Consider the following 17,560-nt stretch of genomic DNA (forward strand, 5'->3'; position numbering starts at 1 on the left):
AATTGCAAAAGACATGTGGCGGGCATTCAGACACCCAAGAACAAAATTCGACTTTGAAAATGGAAACCAAGCAGTGGTTACGTACTGGTTACTGCAGTCTGAACCAGAGGCTGACTCTCTCCGCTTGGATTCTGAGCATAGACACTAACCACATACTCCACTGTGGGCTGCAAGCCTTCAATAGTCATTTCTGTTTGATCTGCAAAGGGAGTGACAAGCAAATGCAACATCCACGTCATCCACTATAAAGTCCTCCAAGTGGCATCTAGAGTTTGGTAGTAAACATATGGTGGCCTAGAATTTTTATTTGCAGAATTGTAACAAAAATATGGAGAGTCAGACTTTGATTTCCTCTTGGACAAACCTGTTCATTGCTAATACAAATTACCATATGGGAGTGAAGTCACACTTAAGGATAAGTTCTAAAACTTAATATGATGCCCCCAACAATTAGTGATACTGCTCAGAAAAAGTGAAAATTAACTTGACTTTAATAAATTGCCTTAAGATCCCAATTTCACAAGTATTCTATTTAAAAACAAAGACAATATAGCTAAAAAGATCTGAAAAAGTCAGTTAGGCCATTTATCTCTTCTTAGTGTGAATGATAAACAAAACCAGAAGAGTGAATCTAATAATTTAAGATGTCTGTATCACTAAATAGAACTATCCATGTAAAAACAGAAATGCACTTAAGACTTCTACTGTGAAAAGGGTTGATAATGATCTTCAGACCTGAACTCATGAATGGGGACAATGATGACATAGGACAAAAAAATACATAGTACTCACAACAAGGTAGCCATTTATATAAAAAAGAATATTAGGTGGTCCTACCCCAGATCTATTCTGTTGTATATAAGATGCAGATTATTCTTTTTTTTTTTTTTTTCCCTGAGATGGAGTCTCTCACTCTGTCACCCAGGCTGGAGTGCAGTGGTGCTATCTCGGCTCACTGCAACCTCTGCCTCCAGGGTTCAAGCCATTCTCCTGCCTCAGCCTCCTGAGTAGCTGGGATTACAGGCACAAGCCACCATGCCCAGCTCATTTTTTTGTATTTTTTAGTAGAGACGGGTTTTGCCACGTTGGCCAGACTGGTCTCGAGCCTCTGACCTCAAGTGATCTGCCCACATCAGCCTCCCAAAGTGCTGGGATTATAGGAGTGAACCACTGCCCCCAGCCGAGATGCAGATGATCCTTACCTGGACCTGCAGTTTTAGTTTTTGTTGGTCCTGGTCCATTTTTGGGAGTGGTGGTTACTCTGTAACCAGTAACAGGGGAACTTGAAGGCAGCCACTTGACACTAATGCTGTTGTCCTGAACATCGGTCACTTGCATCTGGGATGGTTTGTCAATTTCTACAAATAAAAGCAGGGAGAAACCAGTGAAGCCCCAGTCCTTGGAGACAAGATTGGACAAGTCCTCCTCTCTAGGTCTGGTACATATTCGAATGATCTCTTACATGAGAAAGGTATTTCTTCTTGAAAGAATACAGAGAGAGCTTTCAGAGGGATGGGGCAGGCATCTCAATACCATTTCCTATTTTTGAGACGGCTGCTTCATTCACAAAGAAGCTACATTCCACAAGCAGGTGTCTGTCTTCCTACTTTATCAACTCATCCATTCTTTTCCAACAAATATTTATTAAACACTCTCCATGCCTGTCTTATTGCAGACATGTGGAATATTATCAACAAAACTGACTGAACCTCCTGCCCTTGGGGTGCTTCCTTCTTTATCTGGCTCAAAACTCTGTTCGCTACAGGTGTTAGCTGCAGGTTGTTGTCTCATTAAAAAGGAAAATCGATTGTACGGTGAGAAAAATACCTTGGGAGAACATTGTAAAAAACTATCTGAATAAATAAGCTGGTGTCACCCCAGAGTAGAAGTTTGTACCTGTTCGGTAATTAATGGAAATTGGCTTGCTGCTCGCGGGGCTGTCTCCACGGCCAGTGACAGCATACACAGTGATGGTATAATCAACTCCAGGTTTAAGGCCACTGATGGTAGCTGTAGACTTGCTCCCAGGCACAGTGAACTCCTGGACAGGGCTATTTCCTCCTGTATGAAAAGGGGTTAGTTCAGAGTGTGAGGGGCTTAGAGTTACTTGGGTATTACTGATTAATTGAATTACGACATTTATAACAGCATGTAAATCACATCTTCTTGCTTACTCCCTTTTAAAGAGCGCTATCTTGAACAGAAAGGGGGTATTTATGCACGTAGCAAACCTTGGTAAGTGTATAAACATTGAGAGAAAATTACAGTTAGCGCTATTTTAACATTTCAGCTTTAAAATGTCACTGAGTAGTAGAGTAGCATTAAAAGCGGGAGAAGGTAAGCCCTCAACCCAGGATTGCATGCACTGTGTCCTTTTTAAAAATTTTAACGGAATACATTCCTGTTAAACAAAATTTGGAAAACACAGAAAAGTAAAGAGAAGAAAAAATAAAAATCACTTATTTCCACCACCGATAATATGTTAGTGAATTTACAATCCTTTTTTTCCCTGAGCTCTGCCGTTCCCCCTCTAGTTGTAGTATATAAATAACTTTTTGTTTGGGTTTTAAAACAAATTATATCACCTATATCTTCCATATTTTCTCGGAAAAAACAAGGGCTCCATTGAATGGACTTGCCAAAGTTTCTTTAATTCTTTGTTCACTGTTGGGCTTTCAGGTTATCCACAACAGAATCTGATTTAATCAGAGTGTAAAATAGCATTTTACTGCTGTACCTGTTTCTCCATAAGTGATCCTGTAATATCTCACTGTGACAGCAGGAGCATCCCAACTGATCAGTAGGCTGGTGGGGGTCGCAGCAACAACTTCCAGGTCCCTCGGAACGTCAGAAACTAGAAAAAAAAGGAAACTTTTCACATCCGTTATTTTCAAACAATACTCAGATTTACTCTTTGTTCATTTTCCAGATAATTGTCGTAATGATTCCTTCATACAATAATGTAAATACTATGTGTAATTAGCAGAATTTAATATTATGACGAATTCAAGATAAGGTGTTACAGAGCCCATTCAAATTGTGATAGAGTGATTATTTCAAATTTAGGGAAGAATTTTTTTCCTTCAACATTTTATTTGGAAAAATTTCAAAACTACAGAAAAGTTAAAAAAAAAAAAAGTAATACAAGGCTGGGCATGGTGGGTCACGCCTGTAATCCCAGCACTTTGGGAGGCTGAGGTGGGCAGATCATTTGAGGTCAGGAGTTCAAAACCAGCCTGGCCAACATGGTGAAATCCCATCTCTACTAAAAATACAAAAATTAGCCGGTTGTGGTGGTGGGTGCCTGTAATCCCAGCTACTTGGGAGGCTGAGGCAGGAGAATTGCTTGAGCCCAGGAGGCAGAGGTTGCAGTGAGCCAAGATCTCGCCATTGCACTCAAGCCTGAGCGGCAGAGCAAGACTCCATCTCAGGAAAAAAAAAAAAAAAAAGTAATACAGTGAACACCTATATACCCTTCCCTTAGGTATTTGTCTCTGGCTTGACAACTTGAGACTAAAATACAGATAACATGATACTACTGCTCCCCTAAGTACTTCAGCCTCTATCTGCTAAGAACAATGACACTTACCCTAAAATTATAATTTTAAAGGTACTTTGAAACAGTGTTCAGTTTTCCACTTTTTTTTTTTTTTTTTTTTGAGACAGAGTCTCACTCTGTCACCTGGCTGCAGTGCAGTGGCGCAATCTCGGCTTACTGCAACCTCCGCCTCCTGGGTTCAAGCGATTCTCCTCCCTCAGCCTCCCAAGTAGCTGGGACCACAGGCACATGCCACCACGCCCAGCTAATTTTTGTATTTTTAGTAGAGACAAGATTTCATCACGTTGACCAGGATGGTCTTGATCTCTTGACCTCGTGATCCACCCACCTTGGCTTCCCAAAGTGCTGGGATTACAAGCATGAGCCATTGCGCCTGGCCTTTTTTTTTTTTTTTTTTTTTTTTTGAGACAGGGTCTTGCTCTGTCACCCAGGCTGGAGTGCAATGGCCCGATCTCAGCTCACTGCAACCTTCGCCTCCTAGGTTCAAAGATTCTCCTGCCTCAGCCTCCTGAGTAGCTGGGATTACAGGTGCATTCCAGCACACCTTGCTAATTTTTGTATATTTAGTAGAGATGGGGTTTCACTATATTGGTCAGGCTGGTCTTGAACTTCTGACCTCAAGTGATCTGCCCACTTTGGCCTCCCAAAGTGCTGAGATTACAGGCATGAGCCACTCCGTCCAGCCAATTTTCTACGTTTTCAATAAAACTTGTGTTATTAGAAATGCATAAATACCCAAATTAGGTGAGAAATTTCTTGAGAGGAAAAAAATTATCTTCTTTACTGCCACCACGCCCGGGCTTCTTTACCATATTCTGAGGAAGATGTTTCTCCACACATTTTCTCACTTCCCCCTCCATGTCCCATGACAACAATCTATTTTTTTTTTTTTTTTTTTTTTTTGAGAGCTGATGACAGACAACAGCAAGCTACTTTACAGAATCTATCAACTGGGTAGGAAAGTCTTCTGAGTTTCTTTGCAGACCAGAAAACAAGTTACCTGTTGATTGTTGGCCAATCAATAAGGGACTTTCCTCTCTGCCATTAAGAGCAACGATGCTGACCACATACTCTGTGCCCGGAGTGAGGTTGGTGAGAGTGATGGAATTCCGAGAGGGAGGCACCCGATCTTCTCGAGGTCTCCCACTAACGTGCTCAGGATGATGGCGGATCCTGTAACCAGTGATGGTGGCTCGAGGAGCAATCCAGTGCACAGTAAAAGAGTTGGCAGTAATATCAGAAAAGTCAATGCCAGTTGGGGAATCAAGACCTGTTTTTCCCACCCAGGGGAGGAAGAGAAAAAAAAAAGAAAAGACACCACCAGTTTAGGAAGTGAGGAAGGTGTAGGGGAAATTAACGTACATCCAACATTTCGTTCCTGTCTCATCAATGCCATGATTTGCCATAAACCTCGGAGTAAGATGTACTGATTCTAAGCTACATATGAATTTAAAAATCTAAATTGACTCAATTCAAAATAGCCAGCTCAAGCATTCGTTTTTTTCTTTTGCTAAGTAATTCAAGCAAATTTTAGGGGTTATTACAGTAGGTTTCTGTGTCACATTTGGAGATAAGTGTTCAAGATCTTCTGAGAATTGACATTTTCAAATTCTTCAGTATTCAAGTATTCTATGTTTCTATCCTGTAAGTGTATCCTTCCAAGTAAAGCAAGATCTGCCCACTTTCAAGGTAAATGTTTGACTCTCAGAGAAGCCTCCTAAGCTCAAGAGGAAATTTATATGTCAACAGAGTGGTAATGATGCCAAACACAAAACTTCTGAAACTAAAGACATTATCCCAGACAAATTACAATGCTGATAATTCCTCATGAATTGACAGTTTTGAAAAATGCATTTTTGAAAAATGCACAAAAATTCAGAGTTTGTTGCAAATTCACATCACTTAGTCTCTGGGACTTCCAGAAAATTTCTGTTTCAGTTACAGCATTTACTTTTCTTTTCAATAAGAAACCAAACTAAAATATCATAAGTCCTTTTTGGAAGCAAGTGGACTATAAATAAATTAATGAATATACTACAGTGTACCTTTTTAAAGAAAAAAATTAAAAGCATTCATATTTAAGTACATAATATTTATGAGATTCAATTCAACTTCCTTCTAGTAAATTCAAATTTTATCAAGTAAAAAAAATATAAACTTGCTGGCTTAGTAAAGGAAGAAAAATAGATGACAATGAGTGTTGGGTCAGCCATTAGACAGAGCTGCCTAATGAAAAGGAATGTCCACTAAATCTAAATAACAAAGATCTTAGAAAATGTTTTTTAAAAGGACAGACAACAAATTTCTTAATTTGTTAGTGACTGAAAGTCTAGGTGATTGTTGAGTAAGGTATCTTTTAGTTTTTGAGACCAGCGATAAAATCATACTGTGATGACAAAGGTACACACACCACGACAACAAAAAAAAATGGAGATGTATTTTTAGAAGTAGCATTTCATTTGTTATACAGAATTGGTAGGCAAAAGCTACTGGATAGTCATACTGCCAACACCACTCACCTGTTTTCTGTCTTCCTCTAAGAGGTGTGCTCTCGTGTTGTTCATAGACACTGGAGACACTCACTACATATTCTGTACCAGGCAGGAGATCTGTAGGGGCAAATGGGGCTTATTTTAAAACTCTGCTCAAAAGCATGAGAAACTAAAGCATGCCCAGGACTATTTGAACTGATGAAATATCCAAATGTCCAGTTCTATAGCCTGCTTACACCTAAGTGAACACTAAGGCGAAGTGTTCAGTGAACAGACCTGGAGAAGGTCTGTAATTAGATGATAAGGAGGAGTCACCTTGCCCCATGGCCTCTTGAAGCCCTCCATTCCACCTGTGAGTGTGACTCAGCTGGATTTCGAGTGGGATGAAGTTGCTGCAACAGCTGGATATTTCTCGTATCCACCTGAGAGTATGTCTCTGGAGGGCACATGATAATCCTTGCTGTGGTGCTGTGGATTGCCATTTATGCCTCACAACAACCCTGAGAGGTAGTTTGCTACTTTTAAAAGCAATTTCTTGCCATACAATGTACTGCGTATATTTAAAGTGATTTGATGGGTGTTTACATATGTGTGTGATTTGGGAGACCATCACCGCATTCGAGAAATGAACAAACCTATCACCTCTAAAAATTTGATTTACTACAGTTATCTCCATTTTGTAAATGAAAAAACAAAAAACAAAACAAAAAAAAACTGAGGCACAGAGAAGTTATCTTCTTTAATTTACTTGCCCAGGATCATACAGGGATTGACCCAGGCCAGGACTAGTGGTCTTAGCAATTAACCTTTACTGGAAAAAAGCCACACATAAAAGAGAAAGCAGTTGGTTCTGCCATATTAAAATGAGAGCAGAATATTTTTTTAAAAATTAAATATACATCCCTGAGTATCTTCTTCCATTTTTTTTTTTTTTTAGACGGGGTTTTACTCTGTTGCCCAGGCCGGCATGCAGTGGTGTGATCTTGGCTCACTGAAACCTCTGCCTCCTGGGTTCAAGTGATTCTCCTGCCTCAGACTCCTGAGTAGCTGGGATTACAGGTGCCTGCCACCATGCCTGGCTAATTTTTGTATTTTTAATAGAGATGGGGCTTCACCGTGTTGGCCAGGCTTGGACTGGAAATCCTGACCTTGTGATCCACCCGCCTTGGCCTCTCAAAGTGCTGGGATTACAGGCGTGAGCCACTGTGCCCAGCTTCTTCTTCCATTTTGATACACAGTCATGCATAGCTTAATGGTGGAGATACATTTTGGTAAGTGTGTGATTTGGTGATTTTATTGTGTAAGCATCATAGAGTGTACCTACACAAACCTAGATTGGCTTGTAATCCCAACACTTTGGGAGGCCAAGGAGGGTGGATCACTTGAGGTTAGGAGTTCGAAACCAGCCTGGCCAACATGGTGAAACCCCCGCTCTACTAAAAATACAAAAAAATTAGCCAGGCGTGGTGGCTCATGCCTGTAATCCCAGCTACTCGGGAGGCTGAGGCAGGAGAATCACTTGAGCCTTGGAGGTGGAGGTTGCAGTGAGCCCAGATCGTGCCACTGCACTCCATCTGGGGCAACAGAGGGAGACTCCGTCTCAAAAACAAAACAAAAAACCTAGATGGTAGAGCCTATGACACACCTAAGCTATAAGCTATATGGTCTAGCCTATTGCTGCTAGGCTACGAGCCTGTGCAGCATGTTACTGTACTGAACACTGGAGGCAACTGTAATATATGGTAAATATTTGTATATCTAAAAGATACAGAGAGTGAGGTTTCTAAATTCAGAACTCCTACTCACTAAACCCTCATTCCCCTGCATACCATTTGCCCTTCCGCGTTTCTCTAAAGCCGTCTGCAAAGTTTGGAAAAGTGCCAGACTGGAGGACCAGATGCTTGGATTCCATTTCCACCATACTAGCTGGCCAGTGGCAATTTACTTAACCGCTGGGGACCTCAACGGCTTCATGTTTATTTTTTGAGACAGGGTCTCACTCTGTCACTCAGGTTGGAGTGCAGTGGCATGATCATGGCTTGCTGCAGCCTCAACCTCCCCAGGCTCAGGTGATCCTCCTACCTCAACTTCCTACACAGCTGAGACCACAGGTGTGCACCACCATGCCCGGTTTTTGTATTTTTTGTCGAGACTTGGTCTCACTGTGTTGCCCAGGCTGGTCTCGAACTCCTGGGCTCAAGCAATTGGCCCACCTCAGCCTCCCAAAGTGCTGGGATTAAACAGGCGAGAGCCACTGCACTGGCTTGCTTCATCTTTAAAAGAGGATAATAATGACTTTGCTAGGAGGGAGAGAGGCTACCTTGAGGTCATTTGTAGCATTAGGATTATAATAAGGTCTTAGAACACATGATTAACATGTGACAGGTCTATGGCTAAGGGGCAGATATTGTGATGCAGGGGCTTGTATACTGAGTGATGCTATAATTAGTGATTCCAGAGTGCTCTAGAACAGAAACAACAGCCCTGGGGTGGTGGATATGCCAATATAAAGATATTCTTGCCCTCAGCCACAAAGTAAGAAACCAAGATTATAGTCATGCTGAGCTGCTCTTGTGTTTCATTATCTAAATTATGTTTGAAAGGTAGATGTTTTCAGACTAATACTTGGTAATGTACCTAAATGTAAGTTATTTTTCCCTTATGTATAATCTTTTGCTGTTGTTATATATTTGACTATTATAAAAAGCACTGTTTATGTGAAACACAGCACCATCTTGCAGCCTACTGTTTTATTCTTTAACAAAAGATATCTATTCTATAACAGTTGGGACTAGAAAGAGACAATTTCCATAAATTGTTGTTGTTTATTTAATGTCAGTTTTTTTTCTAAGCTCTCAGCCTTCTGAGAAATCCTTCTAACAGATTCTTTTTGAAGCACAAATTAAACTTCTGACTCTCTTCACAACAACATTCTAATCCAGACCAAACAGTCACTTTTCTAAGTATTCAAATCCTAAATCGATCAACTGCTGACACTTTTTTTATAAAAATGGGAATAAAGCACATATTTTCAGTTCTCATTTTTTTCTCTAAAGATTTAGATTTAGTCATGTAATTTCTCTTGATATTCACTTATTTTTACGTGCTTATTTGGAAGCAGAATTTGTTTGAAGTCATGGAACTTTCCTGCAGGTGTTTTTCCACTATGGTTTTTTAAAAGCTGTAGATATCAAAAGTATATTAAGATAGCAACAAACATTACATCTTTCAAAATTAATGGAGCTGTGCGTTGAATTTGGAGTTTAGTTTGTAGCTTGGTTGCAGCTCTCTTGCTCTTAGCTCCTCCTACTTGAGAACTTAGAATTCATTTGCTATGCTCTAGGTTAATATTTATGGAACAGATACATTCAACTGCTTACTTGTTAAGACCACTGCATTGTCTGAAGGAGAAATTGACAACTCTGCAACATCTTCCTCATTTTTCACAGGTGAGTAACGCACCAGGAAGTTGGTCAAATCAATGGATGGGGGTGGAGCCCAGGTGACACGCATGGTGTCTGGACCAATGTTGGTGAATCGCAGGTCAGTGGGAGGAGGAACGGCTGGTTTCGAACAAGAAGGAAGACTCAGTTAATGTAATTTTAAAATTAAAGCTAACGAAGTAGCTGGAAAGGTAAAAACAATATTTCATGCATAAAAGAAACAGAATCATAATCATGCAAACAGTCTAATCTAAATCTATTTTAAGTTATAGTGTACTACTGTTAAAAATAAAACACTACACACAGTACTGTTAGGCCCCCTTTAACCTTTTTGCCATCATCAATATATTTAAAAAAATTTTAATCTACTTTCAAATATGTTGACTTTATGTACATTATTAATACCACTGCAGGTTATTTTATCCCAGGCCGAAGAGGCTTAAGTTGCCACACAGCAAAGAGAAACATAGCAGTACTTTACAAAGAAATACATGCACACAGACAAAAAGACAAGAGGGTCCTAAGCTTCCCCCCATGTGAGATATCTAGAGCTACAATTCCATTCAGTGAATTCTACTTACAAGTGAAACTTCATGCAAATTGGTTCTCAGCATGTTTCTTTTCCCATGCACAGCAGAGAACCTTTAAAATGTTGCATGCTTGTCCCCAGACTGTGGTTAAAGAGGTGTTTCTTTACCTAGTGACAGCAACAAAACCTAGAATGCTCCCAAGTTTACTTTTCTCCTACCTCAAAACAATGCCCATCCACTCTACCCTATATTCTGATGGGTTTTTAGCTACAAAGAAGGAGCATGGTAGAGTTTATCAAAGGGTAGAAGGAAGAGCATGATGGTACATTTTGGAGATATATTTCTTATAGTTAATTGGTACTTATACAATTTGGTATTCGTGTTTGGTATTTAAGAAGAAAAATTCTAGGTCTTCAAATTGAATGAACATTTGCTATTTTATATTTAACAGAGCAGACATCTGTATTTCTCTAGCTTTATATCTACTTGTGGTTTAAATGAGAGTGTACTGAAGAATACTTGCATATGTTTTTCTCCAATCAGTTTAGCAGATGCATTTGATTCCTTACCCCCCCAATCCACCCTGTCTTAATCTTTGGCCAATTGCTGACTTCCCCCTTGAAACATCCATATTTAACCAGAGTAACTGGTGGCAGCATGCAACACCATCTATGTCTCAAACACAGAAGTTTTCAAAATTCACCCGTTTGTTGTGTCAGTGTAGTAGGGGCACTCTCGCCGCCATTAATGAGAGTGATAACGCTGATATCATAGTCAATGCCCGGCTCCAGCCCTGTGACTGTGTAGTATCCTACTGAGGAGTCCACAAAATCTTCAAAAATAGGGATACCTTCTCCTGCCGCAACTACTGTGATGCGGTACCCAATAATGGTGGAAGAGTTTAGCGGGGTCCACCTCAGGCCGATGCTTGAATCGGTTATATCAACAAAGCTTAGGTCAGTGAGTTGGGGCACCTCTATTGAGTTACAAAGCAAAGGGGGGGCAAAAGGAAAATAGAGGCAAAAAAAGAGGAAAAAATAAAGCAGTGTATATCAGGTTACCAGTAGTAAAATTGATGGAATGTTAAAGCAATGATGGTAATATGCAATCTGTTTTAAATTCTCTGAAAAGACTTCCCAAGCATCATGAACAGTTTGCTTCCCTAGAAGAATAAACAGGAATATTCTTTTAGGGACTTTTTTTTTTTTTCATTTTGAAAACATCCTTAAAGGGTACAATTTGAACTGTTCAATTCCTGAAAATCATATGCCTGTTTAGGATGTCAAAACCATTCTTAGAGCCTAGACATAATATCTGAAGTAAGTATCAGCAATGCTTTTAATAATTCCAAAACTGTTTTAGTAGAAAATAAGCTTGCATGAAGAAGGTTAAAAAATAATAATAAATGGGTGATAAATTGATTTTTTTTCTTCCATACAAAACTCCATGACAACACCATGGCCATAACGCTAATGCATTATGAATGTATGGTGTGAAATGTGCCATTCAAAAGCACATTCAGGCTGACGAAAGACAGGCCTAAGGTCAAGGCCGCTGCCACTATTTTAGTTCATTCATAATCAAAATATGTAATAAGCGTTAGTAAAAGCATTCTACTGAAGAGTCCAAAGGGGGACACGATCTGTCCAATGCTTTCATTCTGTTATAACCCAATGGACAAACAAGCCTATCCTTAGACAGGCCTTTGCAATGTTGTCTTTCAAGCCACAAGAAAGAACACCCTGAAGGTGTGGCTTTTACTTCTTTTTTTTATAATCCAATTTTTAAAAAGAAGGATTTGAAACTGCAAGATGAAAAACTGGATGTGTCAACCAAATGCTGTTTCAGTGCTCACATACAGGGACAAAACTATTTTATAGGCAGCTGTTGGAAATTGATATGGACTGTAAAATCAGGCAGAAATGTACTGATGGGATGCATTTACCACATTACTTTGAGCCTATCAGTACTGAGTACAGACACGTGACAGTGTTTTAGTCATACTTCCATGTGAGCGGACAATACAGAGTTAAAGCCATGGCTGCCACTCCATTACATACTCGCTGCAACACACAGCATCCCAGTGAAGCACAGACAGTAAAGCGGTGTTAACAGCAAGCATTTGTCCAAATCGCTGCTTTGACTTCTTGGTTTTGGAGAGTGCAGCCGGGAGATCGGAATTAAATCCCAAATATAGTTGACACCCTTAACCATCTGGGGATTAAGATGTTAATCCCCACTCTTATTGGAAGTGCCACTCTCAGGATAGCAGCTTATTTTTCTATTACCTGGGATGATGGTATCAGAGATAGGGACACTTTCCTTGTCATCCTTGACAGTGTAAACACTGACATTGTACTCCAGGCCGGGACTCAGGTTATCAAAAGTGCAGGAGCTCTGATCAGCATGGACCACTTCTTCCAAAGAATATCCCTGCTGGCCGTTTGTAGGGGTTGTGGTAATTCTATAACCAGTAATGTCTGGAGAAAAAAGAAAAGAGGAAGTTATTGCACAGAGCATCTGTGAGCCAGAGCATATTTAACTAGACTCCAGTGATGGACTCACAGGGCGGAATGCAGAAGGACTTGGCATTTACCGAGGACTCCACTGTCAATGCTTGCAACAATCCTTTCAGGCAGTACTAAGATCCTCACTTTATTTTTTTATTTTTATTTTTTGAGACAGAGTCTCCCTCTATCACCCAGGCTGGAGTGCAGCAGCATGATCTTGGCTCACTTCAACCTCCGCCAAGATCCTCACTTTAAAGGAAATCTTGAACCAGGGCAGTGATTCCCCAAAGCTTTCTTTGTTTCCAAATCCCATGGTCCTACCACTGTACCCTGCTTTTCCTTAATGAATCATTTGAAGACAGCTGAGGAATATTCCTTTCTACCTTCCTAGTATGGAATCACTCTCAACCTTAAGCACATTCCCCAGAGAGCTCTCCTAATTTAAAAGGTCTGAAACTATGGGATTTATACGAAGGGAACCAAGAAAGGAGAAAAGGTGAGAAACAAAAGTGGTGATACTTATTCTAGAAAGAGTATTGATTGGGAGGTTGAGGCAGGCAGATCATCTGAGGCTGGGAGTTTGAGACCAGCCTGGCCAACATGGTAAAACCCCGTCTCTACTAAAAATAACAAAAATTAGCTGGGCATGGTGGCACATGTCTGTAGTCCCAGCTACTTGGGAGGCTGAGGCACGAGAATTACTTGAGCCCAGGAGGTGGAGGTTGCAGTGAATCGAGATGGCGCCACTGCACTCCAAGCCTGGGTGACAGAACGAGACTCCGTCTCAGAAAAAAACAAAACAAACAAAAAAAGAGAGTATTGATTGTTGAAGTCCTCAGGAATCATAGAAATTGGACAGTAAAAGAGAGGGATGAGAGACATTCAAATAAAAACAGTGATGACTAGAGATCTGCAGGGCCAGATTAAAAGTAAAATGAGAAAGTATATTAAACTTTATAAAAGGCAAGGAGCAAATACAAGGAAACCCAATTGAATGAGAAATAAATATTGAGATCATTACACTGCTAGTGATCATCCAAATGTGTGGGCTGGGCCATTGAGACCAGGTATTAATGATCCTGCTGCTAACAAGCATGAAGCTTGTCAATTTAAAGTTTCAAATTCAGAGCAACTCAGCTGGAAATTGTATAGCTTTGCCTTAAACGATGTTTCCACAGATAATGAAAACTTTACCAAAATCACTCTACTTCAGAGGGAGATTAAAAGAGATATTCTGAGCTAGTTTCATTCTGTGTGGTTGCATACATTAATCAGATTTAGAGATGATAGCCTTAGCTCTGTGCCCCGGCAAAGATAAGAACTATATAATACTTTTTTTTTTTAACAAGAATTTCACAGTAATTTAGTAGTAGAATTAGAAATAGCTAAATAATAAACTAAACATATCCCTTAAATTAACAAGTATATGAGGTAAGAATGCAATAAACATTAATTGGAACTTTTATTTTTGTTTAAGATTTTTCTCCGTAAGTTTTGTTGAGACTTCCATGTGGTTTTGGCAAAAGTAATGAATATCTAAAATTTCCTGTTATTGCTATAGTACATCATGCTATTTGAATATTGTTACAACTATCTTTATACATTTTAGCATTTTATAAATAATTTTCAAATATATGTGAACAAGGAATTTAGACAAATCCTTCATTTAAAGCTTTAAAAATGGTCAGGAAACCCCTTAATCAAAATTTTCAGTTTGCAATAGAATATAATTTAAAAAAATTACATTCCAAATATGTGATGTTGGGTGTGAGAAGGAGTCTACAAACTTAAGTTACAATCCCAGGATGTAACTTTTGTAACATTTAAAATGTGTGACTATGAGTAGGCCAATTTTTTCTAAGTCTCAGTTTTCTTATTCTGTAAAATGAAGGTATTTCTGCCTTTCATCGCCCCTAAATATTTGTGGTGCAACTCATGACAAAACATTCATAAAACTTCAGGGAATAATAAACTTAGGCTCTGTAACAACTCACAAAAGGGAAATTACGTAATAGGACTTCAGCCATTTGTTTGGTAATTTTTAATGCACTCAGCAAAAGGCACCTTTCACGGTGCTTTTCTTCAGCCCTACAGCTGTGTGAGGATCTGTCTTGTCCCCCTAGACTAGTGTAAGATTGTTCTGTTTCCTGTCATTGAAGTCAACATGCATTAAAGCATCCTGCAGGCTGCTCCATGATGTACGTCATGTACTGCTATAGTTTTTATGGAGAGCTGAACACTTGTAATTTGAATCCCTTCTTTCTCTGAGAGAAACACAAGTTTCTAAAATCTTTGTCTTGGGAAGGTATGGTGCATACTTGCCCTCTGATCCATCCCAAACTTACCTGGGGTGGTGCTCCTCTCCCAGGAGACTGTGAGCACTCCAGTGTCAGGGTTTGCCTCCAGATGCAAGTTTGTTGGTGGAGACAATGCTATGCACAAAGAACATTTTAAAAGTTAAAGCTGACACAAAGCTCTTGACCTGTGTAATCTTTCCTCCTTCCCTACCTCCCTCTCTTCCATGCTGCTTCCCTCCCCCGCTCCCTCCCATAAAAATATAGGTTACATTATGAAAATATGATGGACAGCAGTAATTCTCTGACAAAGACTTTTTTATGATTAATGATTTTGCAATACTATTGAAATTTTCATCTTGCCCGTTCATAAATATTCTTGACATGAAAAGAACATTTCTGATGCCATAAAATATAAAGCATGAATTGAACCTGCTACTCCAAATTGAGGAACAGCATTAATAATGTAAGTAAGGATAAGATCTCTCCCCTGTGCCATTCTCATAAGTAAAAAGTGATATTGACACTAGCTTTTTTCAAAAAGTAGAACAGTTTTAAAAACTAATAGAAAAGGGAAAAAGAATTCTTCTTACGTGTTACCACTTTGTTTACGATTGGCGCATCTCTTTCCTGTCCGTCTCTCAGGACTTGGATGGTGTAGACATATTCCACTCCTGGAGTCAAGCCAGACACAACGATGCTTCCTGAGTCCGAAGTCACTTCTCGTGGTGCCTCTCCTCCCTGGCTTGGTCGTACACCCAGCTAGAGGAAGGAATGCAAAATAAACACCAAGGACAAATATTTCCAGAGGCCTGTTACTGCTGTGAGGTTGTGATTATGCTTTAAATAGTGTAAACTCTTCAGAAACTGCACAATGTACTTTTATTAGGAAATGATTTGGGGACTCTTTTATATACTTTAGCTGGAAATTCCCCAAGGTGGGGGAGGTATCTTCCAAACTGCATTAAGGTGGCTTGTAATGGAAGGTTCCAGAGAAATGTCTTTACATACTGTTTTGCTTGATAAAGAATCTCTTGTTACAAACCAGACGTACACAGGGACTGTGGGTCACATGGTAGTTCATTTCTATTTTTCTGTGTGTGTGCTAGAAGGAATGTCTGAGCTCTCCCTTTAATGAGTTATTCACATTCAATTCACCTTTTAGTTGCCATTTAAAGGCACCAGCCCCTGTAGCAACTGTATTGCAAAAACACACCTTTTGAAGAGATATGTTCATAGCTTCAACTGCAGGATGATACAAGAGAAGAATTAGAATAACTATGCCCATAATTTAAAATCCTTTTAAGATTCTATTTCAAAAATTTAGGTAACAACTGTGTTATCAAATAGTGTTCAACTCTAGAGAGATCTTTCACACAAGATAAGGCTTCTGAAAGTCAGCATGACATTATTAAGGGAATTTAAAAGGTGTACTGGCAATCTTCAGAAAACAATCAAGGGGATTGAGTCATGATTTCCAGCAATAACAAATATTTCTCTCTTCACACTAAATACCAAAGAATGGAATTCTTTTAAACATATTCATTTGTATTCATCACTTCCCTAATATCATTACTTTAAAGAAGATGAATCCAGATATCCACAGGGAAACCTTAATCTTAACTTCTATTAAGAGATTCACCCACAGCGCTTTGAACAGTTGGAGATGAAACTGATTGGATGAAAATGCGATTTTTAAGTGACTCTGAGTTTAATTGGTCTCCCTAAATTGGCTTTTGTGAACTTGTTCACACCCATTTAGAACAACACATCAAATAAAGTTTTCCTATGTTTTTTTGAAATGTAATTCCCTGCGGGAAAGGATAGAGAAAATAAGATAACAACAAGCAGTAGCTTCGTGCTAATGTTTTATCCTTTGCAAAGCACTTTCGCAGCTTCCGTCCATCCTTCCAACAATGCAGTGAGGTAGGCAGGGAAGGATTGTTAGGCCCTGACCATGTAGTCAAAGATGTATGGACAGAAGCAGGTGACAAAACCCAGGTCTCCTGACTCCTGAGCACCCTGTTTCCACTACATGGGAAACACAAGGACACCTCAGGGCTGTATCACAGAGATTAGGAACATCTGCAGTTTACCTTAAAACCAATTCTTGGAGCAGGCGTCCATGTGATCACAATGGTGGTCTCAGTCACCTCGGTGTTGTAAGGTGGAATAGAGCTCCCAGGCTGCACTGTGAGAGAGAATCAATGCACATATTCAAAACTCAAACTCTCAGATGATTGCATAGCATATAGATAACAAGTATTTTTATGGAGAACCTCAGTTTAACCAAGCAGTGGATAGAGAATGTAACATATTTTTTTCATTGGGTGAGAATTGGGAGAGGATCAGGCTTCTCAATCTTTAATGCGCCACACACATCATCTGGGGTCTGGCTAAAATGCAGATTCTGTTTCTGGAGGTCCAACAAAGAACTAGGGAGTTTGCATTTCTGAAACACAGATAATACCGATTCTGCTGGCCCATGAATTATACCTGAGTAACAAGGGGTTAGATATTCGTTAAGGTGGTCTTTTCAATGAAATTATATCATCTAATTCATGTCTTTTCATCATTGTTGGGATTTGAGTTTGATGACAATAAATTTCCCTATATCGTCAGTGTAAAATCCCTTATAAAATGTAAAACTGGCCACCACAAACTGATTATCGTATTGTTTCTTAATCATTAATTTAAGAACACTGGTAAATTATAGATGGTGATCTAAAAAT

The 17,560-nt window shown here is 39.5% G+C and overlaps 1 protein-coding gene across 17 annotated transcripts in view; it reads right to left on the reverse strand.

Moving 5' to 3' along the window:
* The window catches only part of FN1 (fibronectin 1), a 74,879-nt gene that overhangs the window by 21,263 nt on the left and 36,056 nt on the right, over positions 1-17,560 (reverse strand). For 10 of the 17 annotated variants that reach the window (XM_055290542.2, XM_055290543.2, XM_055290546.2 and 7 more), the window contains exons 21-31: positions 16,925-17,019; positions 15,422-15,590; positions 14,880-14,966; positions 12,313-12,504; positions 9,432-9,614; positions 6,079-6,168; positions 4,560-4,829; positions 2,738-2,854; positions 1,897-2,061; positions 1,203-1,358; positions 86-199 (exon numbers count right to left, since the gene is read on the reverse strand). In XM_055290542.2, coding sequence (XP_055146517.1) covers positions 86-199; positions 1,203-1,358; positions 1,897-2,061; positions 2,738-2,854; positions 4,560-4,829; positions 6,079-6,168; positions 9,432-9,614; positions 12,313-12,504; positions 14,880-14,966; positions 15,422-15,590; positions 16,925-17,019 — 1,638 coding nt within the window. Of the gene's footprint in view, positions 1-85; positions 200-1,202; positions 1,359-1,896; positions 2,062-2,737; positions 2,855-4,559; positions 4,830-6,078; positions 6,169-9,431; positions 9,615-10,727; positions 11,001-12,312; positions 12,505-14,879; positions 14,967-15,421; positions 15,591-16,924; positions 17,020-17,560 lie in introns of all 17 variants that reach the window. The other 7 variants (XM_055290531.2, XM_055290540.2, XM_055290536.2 and 4 more) reach the window with 1 other exon arrangement.

This window comes from Symphalangus syndactylus, chromosome 8 (assembly GCF_028878055.3).
Source record: "Symphalangus syndactylus isolate Jambi chromosome 8, NHGRI_mSymSyn1-v2.1_pri, whole genome shotgun sequence".
Lineage (NCBI taxonomy): Eukaryota > Metazoa > Chordata > Mammalia > Primates > Hylobatidae > Symphalangus > Symphalangus syndactylus.